At 50.2% G+C, this 17,500-nt stretch overlaps 4 protein-coding genes and 1 long non-coding RNA gene across 14 annotated transcripts in view; all 5 read left to right on the top strand.

The window, feature by feature from the left end:
- Positions 1-2,187: 2,187 nt before the first annotated feature.
- Positions 2,188-5,629, top strand: LOC129356725 (uncharacterized). Of its 5 annotated transcripts, none has more exons than XR_008605453.1 (4): positions 2,188-2,536; positions 3,583-4,522; positions 4,962-5,056; positions 5,156-5,629. It is a non-coding gene; the product is annotated as an uncharacterized LOC129356725 (long non-coding RNA). The 5 variants fall into 5 exon arrangements; XR_008605451.1 differs by having other exon boundaries at positions 3,519-4,522; XR_008605452.1 differs by having other exon boundaries at positions 2,210-2,536; positions 4,281-4,522.
- Positions 5,630-5,860: 231 nt separating this feature from the next.
- On the top strand, positions 5,861-8,034 carry LOC129356721 (zinc finger protein 572-like). 2 transcript variants are annotated; one of them, XM_055026281.1, is made up of 3 exons: positions 5,861-6,179; positions 7,407-7,554; positions 7,681-8,034. In XM_055026281.1, exons 1-3 carry the CDS (start codon positions 6,156-6,158, stop codon positions 7,935-7,937), a joined length of 429 nt encoding a protein of 142 aa, XP_054882256.1. In that variant the 5' UTR covers positions 5,861-6,155; the 3' UTR covers positions 7,938-8,034. The 2 variants fall into 2 exon arrangements, with proteins under 2 accessions (XP_054882256.1, XP_054882257.1); XM_055026282.1 differs by lacking the exon at positions 5,861-6,179 and adding an exon at positions 7,182-7,283.
- A 57-nt stretch (positions 8,035-8,091) lies between these two features.
- On the top strand, positions 8,092-8,999 carry LOC129356731 (zinc finger protein 239-like). Its single transcript, XM_055026287.1, has 2 exons — positions 8,092-8,291; positions 8,336-8,999. The coding sequence occupies exons 1-2, from the start codon at positions 8,092-8,094 to the stop codon at positions 8,997-8,999; spliced, it is 864 nt and encodes a 287-aa protein (XP_054882262.1).
- Positions 9,000-9,990: 991 nt separating this feature from the next.
- LOC129356711 (tetratricopeptide repeat protein 19, mitochondrial-like) lies at positions 9,991-13,873 on the top strand. Of its 4 annotated transcripts, none has more exons than XM_055026274.1 (11): positions 9,991-10,087; positions 10,238-10,368; positions 10,481-10,572; positions 10,878-10,988; positions 11,586-11,624; positions 11,706-11,762; positions 11,859-11,920; positions 12,340-12,434; positions 12,527-12,690; positions 12,765-12,927; positions 13,002-13,873. In XM_055026274.1, exons 1-11 carry the CDS (start codon positions 10,014-10,016, stop codon positions 13,148-13,150), a joined length of 1,137 nt encoding a protein of 378 aa, XP_054882249.1. In that variant the 5' UTR covers positions 9,991-10,013; the 3' UTR covers positions 13,151-13,873. The 4 variants fall into 4 exon arrangements, with proteins under 4 accessions (XP_054882249.1, XP_054882247.1, XP_054882248.1 ...); XM_055026272.1 differs by having other exon boundaries at positions 12,340-12,452; XM_055026273.1 differs by having other exon boundaries at positions 11,571-11,624.
- Positions 13,874-14,630: 757 nt separating this feature from the next.
- LOC129356706 (anion exchange protein 2-like) overlaps positions 14,631-17,500 on the top strand; it is a 12,367-nt gene continuing 9,497 nt past the window's right edge. Inside the window, exons 1-2 of one of the 2 annotated variants that reach the window (XM_055026268.1) lie at positions 14,631-14,659; positions 16,810-16,878. Coding sequence is in view for 1 of the 2 variants with exons in the window: in XM_055026267.1 (XP_054882242.1) it covers positions 17,325-17,360 (36 nt within the window). In the remaining variant the exon portion in view is untranslated. Of the gene's footprint in view, positions 14,660-16,809; positions 16,879-17,312; positions 17,361-17,500 lie in introns of those variants that run through there. The other variant, XM_055026267.1, reaches the window with a different exon arrangement.

The raw sequence follows: 17,500 nt of genomic DNA, 5'->3' as shown, positions 1-17,500 counted from the left end.
CCAATTGGACCAAAAACTAACCTAAAAACGTTGATGTTCTGCAAACATCAACGTTTCTAACGGTCAGAATGATACCTTCAGGGACTGTCAGGAAAAAACGCAATCAGCAGGTTTCCAATTTAAAAAGCCCGGGAAAAACATCTTTCTAGCATTTGAAGCTACTATTTACTACTGCACGACGGAGGCCTCTAAGGGCCATGGGAATTTTTTGTCTTTTGCGTTCTCTCGCAATAATGTACTGATCAGTTCGCGGCATAACTGAACACTGTAAGCCAGGGGTGTCAAACTGCAATCCTGCAGGTTTTAGATGAGTCAAAACACAGGAACAAACGGCTTCATGACCTCCTGCTGTGGACCAGATCTCCAGAGCCTTAGTGACCTCATTATTCTATTCAGGTGCAGCAGAGGCTCTGCTAAAAAGACTGGGGGCCGTCCAAGACTGGGGGCCGTCCAGGACTGGTCCAGGACTGGGGGCCGTCCAGGACTGGTCCAGGACTGCTCCAGGACTGCTCCAGGACTGGTCCAGGACTGGGGGCCGTCGACTTTCTGCCTTAATGTAAGGTTATGAAGGTTTTTCCGTGAATGTTAATATCTCGTTGTGAAATATCTGAAGTTTTATATAGAAAGGCACCACAAATCTATGATATAAACAGAAACTTTATGTAAAAAAGAAAGAAATAAAAATACATCCAAACTATTTGGACTATTTCTGAGTTCTTCTCCTGGTAATGACACAGTTCTGATTGCGTCTCTGTCGCATCTGAATGGTTTAAAGGGCCGTTCCCTGTGCAGTTTCATCTCAGCCTTAACAGAGATAAACATGCAGTGAATAAATCGAGTTTCGATCAGTTTTTTGCACCAAACAGTTAATAATAATAACATGTTTTCACTGAGGCTCTGGAAGGTCCATATGAATGAAATAAGTAATAATTGATATGACAGGACAGCACTTGTTAATTGACAGGTCCAACACATACCTGGTGACGTTACCAGGTATGAATGGGAAGAATGGCGTTGTGTGTGGAAGCGGATCTTATGCAGTTTGGCCTGGTCAGTTTGTGTTGCAGTCCTTATAAAGTTTGAAGCATGATAACCAAAATGGAACAAATCGATAATCACGCCTGGAGATGATTGACACTTGGACAGATGAGATTCCCCGAGTTAACCCAGAGCGGCCCTCAACCACTGTGTCGGCTCTTTCAATATGTATATGTGAACATATACATATTTGAATTGACATTCTTGCCTGTACAAAAATTGACCGGCAAATATTGCAGTAAGCATATTGAGAGAACGCAAAACTAAAAAATTCCATGTCCTCTTGAGGGCTTCGTAATATGTGGTCTTTTCATTCTTTTCTTTTGTCACGTTATTCTCCTCCGATAAAGATGCTGAACTCATAAACTCAGGGAACTAATTAGGAACCAATTACTCCTGGTATCCATTTATTTTGCCCGTGAAACAATAATGTTTGTTATGGATGATTTGTCTGCAGAACAACTAAAATTGTGAAGCAGAAAATTCTCCTGCTTGTTTTGTGTTTTATGGGTTTTTAGTCCAGGACTTTTTAAACTCAGGTTTAGCTGTTATATTAGAGCCAAAAGATAAAACTAGCAAACTAAATAGGACATTTTTTGTCCCCCAGGTTTAGCCAGTGTGCTATCTAAGATGTTTCTGTGTTTTCTAGCAGTTCTGCAGTGCTTTGAAAAATCACAAATCTTACTAAATACAATAAACAGAGGAATGGAATGAACTGATATGGATTTTTGCACATGTTGATATAGATGGAATAAAATGCCTGATAAGTTTGAAACAGTAACAGAAATACAGCAAAGATGAGGTAAAGAAAAAGGCATGCAAAGGGACAGTGAAGAAGATAGATATTATAATTTTCAGAGCATAGGTGGATCCTAATCTTAGGATAAGTTCTAGAATAATAAAGAGATTTTATATCAGGAATCAGATTTTCCATACAGGGCTAATAACTTGGAGGATGAATAATGACGCTGGAAATTGTAGTTTTTGTGGGCAAGATAAAACATTTAATGTTATATTTTAATAAATACTCAAAAGTGAGCTTCAAAGAAATAAATATGGTTAAAAGAGGAAGACAGTGATTGACTTGTTAACCCGATATTCAGGTTTTAAATGTATTTTAAATGTAAACAAGGACCTTGGTGTAAAAGAAGCTCCACGCCACTAGGTGGCGGCAAGTTGTTTCCGCCATTAAGAAGCAGCAGCGACGCAGCGACGCTTTGGACGGAGCTCTACCACGAGGCTGGCGGCGTGGTTGAATTCAAACCGTTCAGAACCTGTTTGGGTCGCAGACCGATGACTTTCAGACTACCTGACTTCGGTTCCGATCCAGTTCTAGTCTGGCGGGGAGGCTTCCACACAATTTACTGTGGCCTTTCTCTGCTGGTTCCGGGGAGCAGTGACTGAAGTACCGCAGGATGCTAACTGCTAGCAAAGGCCAGCTACATCAACTGGACCGGGCCGATGTGTTGGAACCAGCCGGTCCTGGGTTCTTCTCCAGGTGAGCTGATTTGGGTTAGTGATAAGTCAGTCGCGAACGTTTCGGTTCTTAGAGCCGGTTCTTTGAAGAGAACGACTGGAGCCAGACAGGTGTTTTGTCAGGTCAGCGTACTTCTACCATACGTTTTTTCTGAGTACGCATGCGCATTAGACATGGACAACAGCTGTCAGTTTTGCTTACGCGACAAGATACGACAGAAAACAGGTTAATTGTTTTAATGGCGACCTGGTCCTGGTTTCAACGCGGGTTCAACGCTGCAGCTGCTGTTACCTACAGAACTGGTTCCGATTCGGAAAATGGCTAAAGGGCGATTCCACCTCATTTTCACTACCTTCCATCTTTAATGGATTCTAGTTTAAAAACTGCAACAACTGGACTCTTTAAACCTGGACTGGACTCTTTAAAACCTGGACTGGACTCTTTAAAACCTGGACTGGACTCTTTAAACCTGGACTGGACTCTTCAAACCTGGACTGGACTCTTCAAACCTGGACTGGACTCTTCTGCTCTAATAACACAATATTTAGATCCATGTTTGGGATTTATGAAACTTCACTCAAGTTTAGATTACTATTCACACTTGTTCCATGCACAAATTCAAAACCACTTTATTAATCTCAATGGGAAATTAAATGTTGGTATAACTAATTAATTCTTCAGTTATTGTAGATGGTGATGGCTGTGGAAGGAAAAACCTTCTGCAGTGGGCTGTGAAGTAAAGTTTCACAAATCAGAAAAAAGTTTCACTGGTGAATGTTAAACCATGCAATATATTTCTCATAATGTTTTATTTCTAAGGTAGGCTCTGTGATAATCTAAGTCCATATTAAAAATGTTCAAACTTTCCACTAAATCTGGGTGAGCCTTCCTAGCAGGGCTGAACCCGCATTTCACCAGTGGACATAAACACAGTATAGTAATATTCTGATGATAAAATATCAACAATATGAAGTTAAATAATAGTCCATTGATGTGAACAAAGTATCCGCAGTGCTGAGGCTTCTGCTGCTTCGGCTTAGTCAAGATGGCCGCCGTGTTTCCTGCAGCCATGTTAGGGTGGGACTGGTGCAGAATCAACAACCTGCTCCTAAACTCAACAAGACCAAAGACATCACTGAGGAGGTCTGGACCCAACCACACTCCTCTCCTCATCGGTGGAGATCGTCAGCGATCACATCACAGACGGCCTCGCCTGGACAACTTGCATCACTTCACTGGTGAAAAAGGCACAGCAGCGCCTGCACTTTCCGAAATGAATGAGAAAGACTTCCCTCCTCCTCCCATCTTCTCCACCTTCTGCAGAGGGTAACTGAGATCCTGCTGACCAGCAGCATCTCCATTTGGTCTGGGAACTGCAACTTGTCAGACTGGAAGTCTCTGCGGCGTGGTGAAGACAGCAGTCGGGATCGTCAGGACCAGAGATCACCAGATCCTCTCTGACTCCACCCATCCTCATCCGGTTGGCGCCTGGGTGGAGGTTCTGTAGCATCCGCTGCAGAACAGCCAGACTGGCCATCAGATTGCTCATCAATCCCGTCACTAAGACTGCTTGAAAATACCAAGTTACATATTTAGCAATACATTATTATTTGTATGTCATGTAATTATTAGCACACTTGTGTTTTTGCATTCTTGCTCCGGTGGCCAAGCCATGACATTTCATTGCCAATTTCACTTCTGTGAAATATGACAATAAAACAAATCTAAGTCACTGTGGGTCTACTCTTATGTCTGTGATGTTCAGGGTCCAGTTCCTGCAGCGGTTCTGCTGAACCTGTCCTGGTTCTGCAGAACTGATGTGTGACGTGGAGCGCCGCCCACCTGGAAGTGATGTAACAAAAGGCCGACTGAAGCTCCGCCCCCAGCAGTCTGTTCACAGAGGCGGGGCTGTGACATAACCGGACCGAGGCGTGTTCTGATCCGGGCTGGTCGGCGCTCCCCGATTCCTCACCTGACCCACCTTTGTGATGTGACTCTGTTGCACAGGTGAGTGTTGTGACGTGACTGCGTGGGCGGAGCCTACTGGGAGATGATGTGAACAAAAGGCCGAATTGTAGCGCCACCCTCAGGCAGCTGGTTGTCAGAGCGCGGCGCCGTGACAAAGACTGACCGAAGCGTTCATCTGATCCCCACCGAGATTAATTTAAATCTAAGTGTTACAAAAACAGAATATGAAAGTTGAATCCCACGTTTTATTAACACAATAGAAATATAGTTATTTGCAAACTACAAATATTTGGGATCAAAAATCAGTGATAAGCTGGCGGTTAATATGAAAAGTTTTGGCGTGAAAAACAGGAAACTTTTAATCTGAAGCTTTTCTGTGAATTCATGGTTTAGAAACTAAAGTGTTTAGAAAAAAAACTTCTTAAATGTTATGCTGGCTCAACTTCTTGATGACATTTTTATTTGTCGATGGGCTCAGGAAGCAAAACTCGGCCTGATTTACATCTGGAGCTGCAGCGCCTCCTGCTGGCTGGAGGTCTCCTGGGATACAAAGCAGCAGATGGAGAACTAATTGTGAGTTATAATTCAATTTTATATGTTTATAATTGGAACTTGTATGCTTTTTTTTTTTCTTTCTTTCTTTATGTCTGGCTCAAACAACTTTCCGTTCAGGGAACAACACACTGAAGCAAACTGACTGCTGATCGTGTCACCCTGGGAGCCAATAGGAAGCCAGCTTTTAGGGCTCAGCTGATGACTCTCCCCCTCAGGCTGGCTCCTCTTCTAGAATAAGACCAAACCGGGTCAGCGGTTCTGTTCTACTCTGATGGTTATGGAGCTGCTGGCCGGATCTCCTAAAACATTTTAATGAAACCCAAAAAGATTTTCCTTCCACTAATAAGAGTTGAAGCTTGGTTCTGTTAGAACCCTGGTCCTGGAAACGTGTTCTGATTGGTTCTGTAACGTTACGTTCTCTGAATAAACATCCATCCATTTTCTCACCCCTGGTCCCAGTGGGTGCGGAGGAGCTGCTGCCTCTCCAGCAACGTTCCAGGCAAGAGGTGAGTCGCCTGGACGAGTCGCCTGGACGAGTCGCCTGGACGGGTCGCCAGTCTGTCACTGTGAATAAACGTTTATGAAATAATCTCCCAGTCTGTCTTAACATTATTTGGCGGCTTTCCGCCTTCTGTTGGATCCAGTTCTGTCTCCACGGAGGAACCTCAGAACCTTCTGAGCTTCTGGAGAAACTTTAGACTTGGAGACCGTTAAAACTGTTGGATCAGCAACAAGCTGGGGAGGGGGGCGACTCCAGCTGTTGTGCTCCTGTCTTCTGTCCAGAGAAGAAGCTGCTCTGTTACTGTTTCCAGGTTGGCCAGCAAAGCCTATGGCGCCCCCAGTGGTTCAAAATGGACCCAGTTCTGACTCGTTGGCACCTTTCAGAACCACAGCTGGTTCTGAGCTCAACAGAGGAGACGCGGGGATACCGGAAGGGAGCTCTATGATTCTGTTGGGTCAGAACCGGTTCTGTTCTGTGTGAGAGCAGCCGAACCCCAAATCAGCTGAAAGCTGACCGGAGTCTGGTGGAGGGGCGGTGTGACCTTTGTCCCGGAACTGCTCCAGAATCGGTTCTCGTTTATCATTCGAACACAAACCCGGTGGTAGACCCGGAGGGATGCAGACCGACCCGGTTTCACAGGTAAGGAGCTGGTTCGGACCTCGGAACCGGGTCAGAACTCTGAGGAACTAAGCTAACCGCTTCACCAAACTCCATTCAGAAAACGACAGATAAGCTTTGACTCGATTCTGGATCCAGTTTAGTTGTACCGAACCTTGGCTCCTATCACCCGACCGCTTCAGATATGCAGAACCTTTCACCGAACCAACTAACAGAACCTGGACCTGAAGCTCCTTCGGTGCTGGAGGCGGAAGCTAAAAACAGCCGGAAAATGAATGGAGTTTGGTGGGAGCTGCAGCTGCCGGGCTAATCTCACGGTGCTTTTTCACGGTTCTGTCGATCCGGTTTGGGCGGAACTTGCAGCTTGCTCTGAGCCTGAGACCCTTTAGGCGGGACCTGAGTGGGGTCCCTGAGGGCCCAGAGTGGGGCATCCTGCATGTTTCAGTCTCCTACTTTACGCTCCTGGATCCACCGGCCCATTAGAGGCCCGAGAAGAACATTAATGTTCTGAAAAGGTTGTCGGTACCAGGGACAGACTGAGACATGCAGGATGCCGGGCCTCCAGTCTGAGACCCTGGTCTACAGGTTCTGGCTCTGACGTCATCATACAAACACCGAGGTGATGATCAGGTTTACATCATGCGATGACATGATTGGCTGCCAGCCAACACACAGTTAGTCGGGTCGGTTTGGCAGCTGGTGTGTGAATGCTTGATCCGTCGGTACCGGCCCGGTTCCGGTCAGAATCCAGTCAGTCTGTCTGACCCGACTGATTCAAGTTAAAGAACAACCTTGGTTCTGATCAGGTTCTGCAGAACTGATGTTTATTAGAATAGGAACCAGACACGAGACCCAGACTGCTGGTCTGGTTCTGGTGGTCCAGATGCCGTTCAGAGGCGGTTTCCAGCCGTGTTGAACCATGGAGAGAACTAAGACCTGCAGGATCCTGGGCTGGTTCTGAGAACCAGAATCATCAGGTAGTCGTCAATCTTCGTAGAAACCGATCCAACAGAACCAACTGGTTCCAGGAACCTGACCCAGCAGGAGGAGGACACACCGTCTGGAGTTGAGGCTGGGGTCAGAGGTCACTGACTCTAGCACAGCAGTCTGACCACATGGTGCGAGGTATAGTTTGATGGAGGACGACATCTGTTTTTTAGGAACTGGCCTCAGCCTCACTTCTACCAACCAATCAGATCCAACAACTCCTCAGATCTGGTTCTGATGAAGGTTCTGGTTCTGTTCCAGGATATGGCTGCTGGACCTTGCAGCGTCCAGATCAAACCAGAACCAGGCGATGACGTGGCGATCCAATGCTTCCCTCTCCTGAAGAAGCTGAGCGTCAAGCTGACTGACTGCAGGGCGTGGCTGGAGGGGCGGGACTTCCTGTCTCTGGGTGAGGCTTCTGTTGGGTCAGTTTGGTTCTGACTTCCTGTTCTGCGGAGTCGGTTTGTGGTCTGAGGCCGCAGGGTTCCTCAGAACCGGTTCAGGTCCGTAACCTCTGACCTCTGTTCCTCCTCAGATGACCATCCTGAGCTGCGGCCGTGGCGCGCCACCAACAGCGGCAGGAGGATGGCGTACTGCCCCATGTGCCAGCGGGGCTTCTACAAGCTGGCTCACCTGGAGGCCCACCTGTGGACCCACCGGGGCCAGAACCCCAACCAGTGCTGGGAGTGTGGGAAGACCTACCCGACCCTGATGAGCCTGGTGCTGCACCAGCAGGTCCACGGCCGCAGCGAGCCCTACGCTGCTCCTACTGCGACCGCACCTTCGCCCTGAAGCGGGACTGGAAGACTCACCACCGGACCCACTCCGGGATCAAGCCCTTCAAGTGCTGGTTCTGTGGGGACGGCTTTGGCCAGCAGAACCAGCTGGACGAGCACCTGGAGGCCCACCAGGGGAGCGGTCCTACCACTGTGACATCTGCGACAAGATGTTCGTCTCCTACCAGGGCTTCAATTTCCACCGCCGGGCGCACAAGACCTCCAAGCGCCTGCCGTGCCTCAAGTGCTCCAAGACTTTCAGCAACCCTCAGAGCCTGAAGGTCCACCAGGCCACCCACTCCAGCAGGAAGCCGCACACCTGCCCCACCTGCGGGAAAGGCTTCAAGCTGCTGGGCCTGCGCAGCCACCAGCGCGTCCACCAGGAGCTGAGGAGTACCGCTGCTCCGAATGCAGCAAGTGCTTCTCCAGCCTGCAGGGCCTGAAGCTGCACGACCGCACGCACACGGGCCTCAAGCCGTACGGCTGCGCCGCGTGCGGCAAGAGGTTCACGCAGGCGCCGCACCTCAAGGCCCACATGGTCACCCACACCGGCGAGCGGCCCTTCCTCTGCACCACCTGCGGCAAGAGGTTCACCCAGTCGTCCCACCTGAACTCTCACATCAAGCTGTTCCACCTGGGCGAGAAGCCGTTCAGCTGCGCCGACTGCGGCAAGAGCTTCACCATCGCTCACTATCTGAAGATGCACCGGCTCAGCCACACTAAAGAGAAGCTCTACCAGTGCTCCTACTGCGACAAGGCCTTCTCCTACCACAACTCCTGGAGGGCCCACGAGAGGATTCACACCGGCGAGCGCCCCTTCGGCTGCCGCGACTGCGGCCGGACCTTCATCACATCCGGCTCACTGCTGACCCACCAGCGCGCCGCGCACACCGGCGAGAAGAACCACTACTGCATCACCTGTGGCGAGTTCTTCTTCACCAGCTCCCTGCTGCGCGTGCACCAGCTGGACCACACCGGCGAGCGCCCGCATGTCTGCAGCTGCGGCAAGACCTTCAAGACCAAAGGAGTCCTGAGGTTCCACCTGAAGAGGTTCACGGACCACCGGCCGGCCCAGTGAGCCGGTTCTGGGCCAAGAGCACAGCTGGTTCTGCTGAGCAGAACTCCAGGAAGGTCAGCACACTGTAGCAGTCCTCAGCTGGACAAACTGGACCAACCCGGGACCAACCTGGGTCCAACTGGACTGAACCAGGCAGAATAAAGAGTCGGAGTGGTTCCTCTTCAGCTCGGAGATTGCCTTTTTCCTGGTTCTGCAGATGTAACAGGACCGGATCAGAACCAGGAATCTGGCCACTGGACCAGTATTTGCTGCTACCATTAAAAAGTCTTGAATGTTTGGACCCAGTTCTGTTCTGGATCCATGACCTCACTGCAGTTCTGTCTTCCAGAGAGACAGCTGAAGGTCAGAGGTCATAGGTCTGATCAGCTGAGCCTGATATGGTTTTTTTTGGACCTGTGGTTCAGACCAGTAGCACCGTGTTTGGTTCTGGACCCGCAGTTGAACCCGCTCCATGTCTGACCTTCACTGCTGACTGAGACAGAACCGGGTCGGTCAGAGTTACTTCTTCATGCTGAAAGCATTCAAACCAGGATGGTTTTGCCTGGTTCTGACCCGTTAACGAATCTACACCCTGAACAGTTCAGAACCAAAATAAAACTACTTCAACCTCCTAGCTCTGGTTCGCTTCTTCTTGAGTTTAATGGAAGTGACGTCCTCTTATCGCCACCTCCAGTCTGGAGTGAGGAACACGGGTTTTTCTCTTCTGCTTAAAATAAAATCTTATATCAATAGAATTCCATTTCCTTTAGAAATTTAACACATGCTGCATTGATCTTGTCTGGTTCACTCTTAGTGTTTCCTTGTCTAAATGTTTCTCCTGCTGGATGTTTACCTCTGGTTCTGATGGTTCTGCTTTCAGAATTCTACCGAAATGAACTCAAATAAGTTCGGAGGAAGAAAACAATTATTTTTAATTATTTGCTGAAAATCAGCGGAAATGTGGATTTTAAGGCTTTTATTTTGAAGGTGCGGCAATGCACAACATGACTTCCGTTGATTATATAAATAGTAAAGATGGCGGCTTCTTGTTTGCTCCGAGCCGTCCTCAGCCGAACTCTGAGCCGGTCCAGATGTTCTGGAGGCTTCAGGTCAGTACCGACCAACAGCAGCAGCTTCTCATGGCGGTTTCTGATTGGCTCTAGCATTTATTAATTTTGATGACGTATCAATACCTCATCCACTGCAGGGAACCTGGGCTCACCTGGACCGCCTGCATTAACAGCTTACCGCCCCTACAGGTGGCCTTTGACCTCTGCTCGGGTTGTTCCTGAAGCGGGACGCCGCACAGCATGCTGGGAAGCTGAAAGCAGACGTGAAGACGGCACAAAATGCCACCGAAGAAGAAGAGGAGGTTTGTGGGCGGCAGTCGGTACGTTCAGTCATTCACCTGTCAGAAACCTGGGGATTCACCTCTGACCTCTCAGTCTGCTGACCTCTCTGTCTGCTGCTGACCTCTGACCTCTCTGTCTGCTGCCCTGCAGCGTTCTCCCTGTTCCGCTCCACCGATGAGGACCAGAGGGACGAAGCTCAGAGGAAGGAGGACGACATCATTCTGCTGCTGAAGAAAGCCAAGGTACCAGAATCTGGACCCGACCGGAACCGAGACAAACAGCCACAGGAAGTTCAGTGTTCCCATGTCAGCTGAGACGAGCCGGGTGACCCAGAAACCGGGACCGGACTCGAGGCGGGATGTTCGGAACCGAGCCCGACCTTTGGTCATCCAGAACCGGAGACCCGTCGGGTCTGCAGGAAGCACCTCTGCGGCCGGATTCGCTCAGAGGGAACCGACAAATCTCACGCTGACCCGGGTCATCTGGACCAGAGCGACGAGTCTCGCAGGTCCAGTTCGTCACGCTAACCGTCCACTTCCTGTTGCAGCTCAGCGTCCATCGAGGAAATCTGCAGGCGGCTTCGTCCTTCTTCCATCAGGCCGTCGCTCTCGCTCAGCAGACGCACAACAACCAGGCCATCATCTACACCTACAGCCAGGTGACCTGACTGACCTCTGTCTGACCTCTGTCTGACCTCTGTCTGACCTCTGACTGACCTCTGACTGACCTCTGTCTGACCTCTGACTGACCTCTGACTGACCTCTGTCTGACCTCTGACTGACCTCTGACTGACCTCTGTCTGACCTCTGACTGACCTCTGACTGACCTCTGTCTGACCTCTGACTGACCTCTGACTGACCTCTGTCTGACCTCTGACTGACCTCTGACTGACCTCTGTCTGACCTCTGACTGACCTCTGACTGACCTCTGACTGACCTCTGTCTGACCTCTGACTGACCTCTGACTGACCTCTGACTGACCTCTGACTGACCTCTGACTGACCTCTGTCTGACCTCAAACTGACCTCTGTCTGACCTCTGACTGACCTCTGACTGACCTCTGACTGACCTCTGTCTGACCTCAAACTGACCTCTGACTGACCTCTGACTGACCTCTGTCTGACCTCTGACTGACCTCTAACTGACCTTTGTCTGACCTCAAACTGACCTCTGTCTGACCTCTGACTGACCTCTGACTGACCTCTGACTGACCTCTGTGTCATCACTAACTGAATGATCAGCTGCGTCCTCCTCAGATGGCGAACCTGGCCTACGTTCAGGGTCATCTGGACAGTGTGAGTACAGCCCAGTCCAATCCAGGTTGGTTCTGGTCAGCTGGTTCTCCTCATCTTCATCTCTGCTCCTCTTCCTCTCAGGCAGAGAAGCTCTTCAAAGCAGCCATGAGCTACATGCTCGCTGGAGGAACTCCAGAGGTAAGCTCCCCTCACCTGCCCAGGTGTTCTGAGCTGCTTCAGTGTTTGATCGTCCATTTGGCTGAAAACTCCACCTCACTTCCTGTCTGTCTCCAGGACGACAACGCTGTCATTGAGATGTCTCTGAAACTGGCCACCATTTACGCTGAGCAGAACAAGTAAGGGCCAACCAGTTCACTCCATGTCCAGTTCACCTGAAGAACTAGTTCACTCCATGTCCAGTTCACCTGAAAACCAGTTCACTCCATGTCCAGTTCACCTGAAGAACTAGTTCACTCCATGTCCAGTTCACCTGAAAACCAGTTCACTCCATGTCCAGTTCACCTGAAAACCAGTTCACTCCATGTCCAGTTCACCTGAAAACCAGTTCACTCCATGTCCAGTTCACCTGAAGAACTAGTTCACTCCATGTCCAGTTCACCTGAAGAACTAGTTCACTCCATGTCCAGTTCACCTGAAGAACTAGTTCACTCCATGTCCAGTTGTGTCTCAGGACCATGTTGGTTCTGCTTAGTCATTGGCTGAGTCAAAGTAATCATAGGTCAAAGGTCACTAACTTTTCTCTTCTGTTATGGAGGGCAGAGCTGGCCGAACACGGTTTCAGGTTCTGTGTGGAATCACTAGAAGCTAAACTGGAGAAGCACAAGAAGCAGCCAGAGGACGAGAAGACAGGTGAGACAGAGGAGACAGGTGAGACAGAGGGGACAGGTGAGACAGAGGGGACAGGTGAGACGTTTCATCCACGTGTATGTTTCTGTTTCCAGAGCAGCAGGAAGCTCTGAGGAAAGACACTCACCTTCTGCTGGGTTTGTGTTTGGACTCACGAGCGCGGTACCGAGTCTCAAGGATGGATCTGGACCTGGCTGGACACGACTACAGGAAAGCCCTGGACATCTGCCGCCAGGAGCAGGGACAGGACCACCCACAGGTAGACACGACCCGAGACACGACCCGAGACACGACCCGAGACGCCTTGTCTGAACTCCTCCGTGTCCCCATCAGACTCTGGTCCTGATGAGCGACTTGGCCACCATCTTGGACCTGCAGGGTCGTCATGACGATGCATTGGTTCTGATCCAGCAGGCGGTGGACCTGAGCGTCTCCGTGGAAAACCCCGATCACCACGTTCTCCTGGAGAACCTGGCAGGAATCCTGCTGCACACAGGTGAGTTCACCTGGACGGATGAACCAAGAACCGCGGGTTCTTGGTCCAACCTCTGGTTCTGGTTCTGTCCCCAGGCCGGCTGGATGACTCTGCCCGGTTCTATCAGGAGGCTCTGGACCGGGCCCAGCAGGCAGGAGACCGGGCCGCGCTGGAGCGGATCCAGGACGGGCTGGAGGAGCTGAGGAAGAGGAGGAGCCAGACGACAAAGGACGAACAGGACTGACCCGGGTCTGAAGGCCCGGTTCTGAAGGCCCGGTTCTGAAGACCCAAATTTGAAGGCCCGGTTCTGATGACCAGCTGTGGGTCATCAGAACGTGTCCCATTGTTCTTTTCATCATCTCTCCAGAACTTCTGATCCATAATGTGGTTCTGTTAAAATTGTTACCGAGTCGATTCAGCTCTAAGTTTTGGGATTAGCAGTGTGTGTGTGTGTGAGTGAGTGTGTGTGTGAGTGTGTGTCTGTGTGTGTGTGTGTGTGTGTGTGTGAGTGTGTGTGTGTGTGTGTGAGTGTGTGTGTCTGCGTGTCTGTGTGTGTGTGAGTGTGTGTGTGTGTGTGTGAGTGTGTGTGTCTGCGTGTCTGTGTGTGTGTGAGTGTGTGTGTGAGTGTGTGAGTGTGTGTGTGAGTGTGAGTGTGTGTGTGTGTGTGTGTGTGTGTGTGTGTGTGTGTGTGTGTGTGAGTGTGTGTGTGTGTGTGTGTGTGTGAGTGAGTGTGTCTGTGTGTGAGTGTGAGTGTGTGTGTGTGTGTGTGTGTGTGTGTGTGTGTGTGAGTGTGTGTGTGTGAGTGTGTGTGTGTGAGTGTGTGTGTGTGTTCAGGTTCCCACAGGTGAGTCATCTTGCTGTGTTTACGGAGTGCGTCTCCATGACGACAGTGAGCAGCAGGGGGCGGGGCAAAGAACAATTGTATGTTGTGACAACATGAGTTTAAATAAATGATGTTTGGTGTTTATGTCATGATAATCTAACTGACATCATGATGATGATGATGATGATGATGATGATGATGATGATGATGACGCCCCTCCTGGTTCTGATCCGACCGTAGATCTTTGTTTCAGGAAGTTCCTCCTGCAGTTCCCTGTTAACAAAATTAAAAACAAGAAGGAACACCAGACCGGTTCTGACCCGAGTCCGGGTCACCCGGCCGGTTCTGACCCGAGTCCGGGTCGCTCTAAAGCCACATGAACCTGTTGACACTGCTAGCTTTAGCATCAGCCATTATTATCAGAACCAGAACCGGACCAGTCCAGGAAGGTGTGGAGTTCTGGACTGGTGGAAGCAGCACGGTTCTGCTGGGTCCAGAACCCTGCGGAGAACGGTGGTGGAGGTATCATGCTGTGGGCCCTTTCCTCCACAGTAGGGATCAGAACCCACCAGAACCAAGATTCCAGACCAAGTGGACCGGCTTTCTGGAGCGACCGACCCGATCTGGGCCTCCAGGACCTTCTGGAGTAAAACCAGGAACTGATCCGACCGGACCTGGTTCTGAAGGCGCAGAACCTGCTGACATCTTTCTGTTCACCATGCTGGAGAAATTCATCAGCCTGGTTCTGGCCCGGTCCATGAGGTTCTGTGGGAACCGGCGGCTCTCAGGTGTTTCCAGGTAAACATGTTTGGGTTCAGCTCAGATAATTACTGGTTCTGGTTCCGCCTACACAGACGGGTCGCTATAAGAACCGCTTCAGCCTGGCTGGTTCTGATCCAGTAGCACCGAAACGGACCAGCACACCAGCAGGTACACACACACACACACAGACCCCTCAGGAGGTTCTGGTTCTGATGGTTCTTGCATGGAGGTGATGATGATGAAGCTCAGCCTGAGGACCTTCGTCATCGTCAGGTCGTTGACCTGTGCTGCTGCTCTTCAGGTTTGACCTCTGACCCCGCATGGAGCGGAACCAGAACCCAGCGGCTCCTCTCCTTCACTGCCGCCGTGATGATGAAGAGCAGCCGGTTCTGGTTCCGATGGCGGTCCAACAGGCGGGTCGTTGTGACCCGAACAGGAATGACGGCTGCTGATGGTCAGAACCGGGCCTGGATCAGCAGAACAGAACCAGAACCGGGCCTGGATCAGCAGAACAGAACCAGAACCCGGTCTGGACCAGCTGAAGGACTGATGGAGAGAAAGATCCAGCCTGAAGATCAGACTAGATTCTGAAGCTGCAGGTAATCTGGAGATGACAGAAACCGACCCAAAGCAGGTCCAACCGGATCCAGATCTGGTTCTGAAGAGGCAAAACTAAAACATTCACAGATTAGAGCTGGGAGATAAAATCCACAGAAATGAGATCTGGAGCCGATTCCATCTCTGATCCTCGCTTCTGTTTCTCTGCGACACCAAGAACCTGCAGCAACAGATCGCTGCAGCAGCATGAAGAACCTGCAGCAACAGATCGCTGCAGCAGCATGAAGAACCTGCAGCAACAGATCGCTGCAGCAGCATGAAGAACCTGCAGCAACAGATCGCTGCAGCAGCATGAAGAACCTGCAGCAACAGATCGCTGCAGCAGCATAAAGAACCTGCAGCAACAGATCGCTGCAGCAGCATGAAGAACCTGCAGCAACAGATCGCTGCAGCAGCATGAAGAACCTGCAGCAACAGATCGCTGCAGCAGCATAAAAAACCTGCAGCAACAGATCACTGCAGCAGCATGAAGAACCTGCAGCAACAGATCACTGCAGCAGCATGAAGAACCTGCAGCAACAGATCACTGCAGCAGCATGAAGAACCTGCAGCAACAGATCGCTGCAGCAGCATGAAGAACCTGCAGCAACAGATCGCTGCAGCAGCATAATGAACCTGCAGCAACAGATCGCTGCAGCAGCATGAAGAACCTGCAGCAACAGATCGCTGCAGCAGCATGAAGAACCTGCAGCAACAGATCGCTGCAGCAGCATAAAGAACCTGCAGCAACAGATCGCTGCAGCAGCATGAAGAACCTGCAGCAACAGATCGCTGCAGCAGCATGAAGAACCTGCAGCAACAGATCGCTGCAGCAGCATAAAGAACCTGCAGCAACAGATCGCTGCAGCAGCATAAAGAACCTGCAGCAACAGATCGCTGCAGCAGCATAAAGAACCTGCAGCAACAGATCGCTGCAGCAGAAACGCTGCAGCAGCATAAAGAACCTGCAGCAACAGATCGCTGGAGTCCAGTTTTATAAACCAGGTGATGGTTTCTCCTACAGGAGATTTTGAGACGCCGTGGCCTAGTCCAAACCTGACAGTACATTCATATCCAAAACGTCAGAACTTGGTATAAGCAGATCAGGATCCGTCACAAAACACGACGTTCGTTTTAAAGGCTCTAAAATAAAATCCAGATGTTTGGAATCACTTCATCTCCTCCACAACCAGTTCAGACTGGAAAAAGGTCACAAGGTCATCCTAGAAGCTGTTTCCTGTGGGATTACATAGAGCTTCTTTACTTAATCACCAGTCGATCATTTCATCCAGATCAGTGACCCACTGATCCGGTTCTGTTTTGAGGTTCTGGTCCAAAAACCACTTAAAGCAGGAATTTTGGGTCCATCCAGGTTTAAATGTTTGTAATCTACTAACAGGCTGGATTAACCTGGATTATAGATCCATTTCTCCTGTGCTGGAAGCAGAACCACAGTGAAGCAGATCGGGCCAAGTCCAGAACCCTGTTGGACTCCACCAGGCCTGGACCGGAGGACATGCAGGAACAAACTGGGATCACTGGGATGAAACCAGTCTGCTGCCGATCCCTGCATGTCTGAGACAGCAGGCCGTGATCATTTGGATCAGAACCAGAACCTCTTTTGTCGTCTCGTTCTGCTTCTCTTCCAAGTTTCTCAGGGCTTTTATTTTGAAAAATTTAACAGTTGAAAGTCATGTTTCCTCTCTTGTAACTCCACACAGGTCAAAGGTCAGATGAGGCTGTTTAGCATCACCTGGTGAAGCAGAGGAACCATCGTCTCCGTAACCAAGGTAACCAAAGTAACCAAGGTAACCAAGGTAACCAAAGTAACCAAGGTAACCAAGGTGACATTCTTCAGGTGAGCTGCCACCTGCTGGGTTAGGAACCTAACATGTGGACTCTGACCCTCTATAGGTCATAGGTCATTTCATCTCTTTAATTGTTTAATAGCGATCAGTGTTAGCATGACACATGCTAACGGGCTAGTGGCGTGGGAACAGAACCGGGTCGGACCTGGGTCCAGCACAAGGACATCAGGAGACCCGGTGGGAACAGAACCAGGTGAAAGACGACAACAAAAGCTGTGGAATGTTTGAGGCTGAAACAGGAAACGGCAGCTGATCCTGGTTAATCCAGGTGGGATTAGGGGTGGGGCATCGGTGGGCGGGACAGGTGTGGACATCAGGTCGAGTCTGTGCTCGACTCTGCAGCAGTTTCAGTTCTGCTGGTGTCCAGGATGCTGCGTCTGGACCTGAGGAGCAGACAGAACCAGGTACAGCTGCAGGTTGGGTCCAGGTGTCCAGAGTTTCAGGTTCTGATTTAATCTGAAGTATTTCAGGTTCTGGTTGGGTCTGTAAACTGGTCTGGTGCTGAGACAGTCAGAGGACACAGAGGACGTCCAGCCTCATCAGA

Source organism: Poeciliopsis prolifica, unplaced genomic scaffold (genome assembly GCF_027474105.1).
Source record: "Poeciliopsis prolifica strain line A6 unplaced genomic scaffold, Auburn_PproV2 SCAFFOLD188, whole genome shotgun sequence".
Lineage (NCBI taxonomy): Eukaryota > Metazoa > Chordata > Actinopteri > Cyprinodontiformes > Poeciliidae > Poeciliopsis > Poeciliopsis prolifica.
This window is presented reverse-complemented; position numbering and strand designations above follow the sequence as displayed.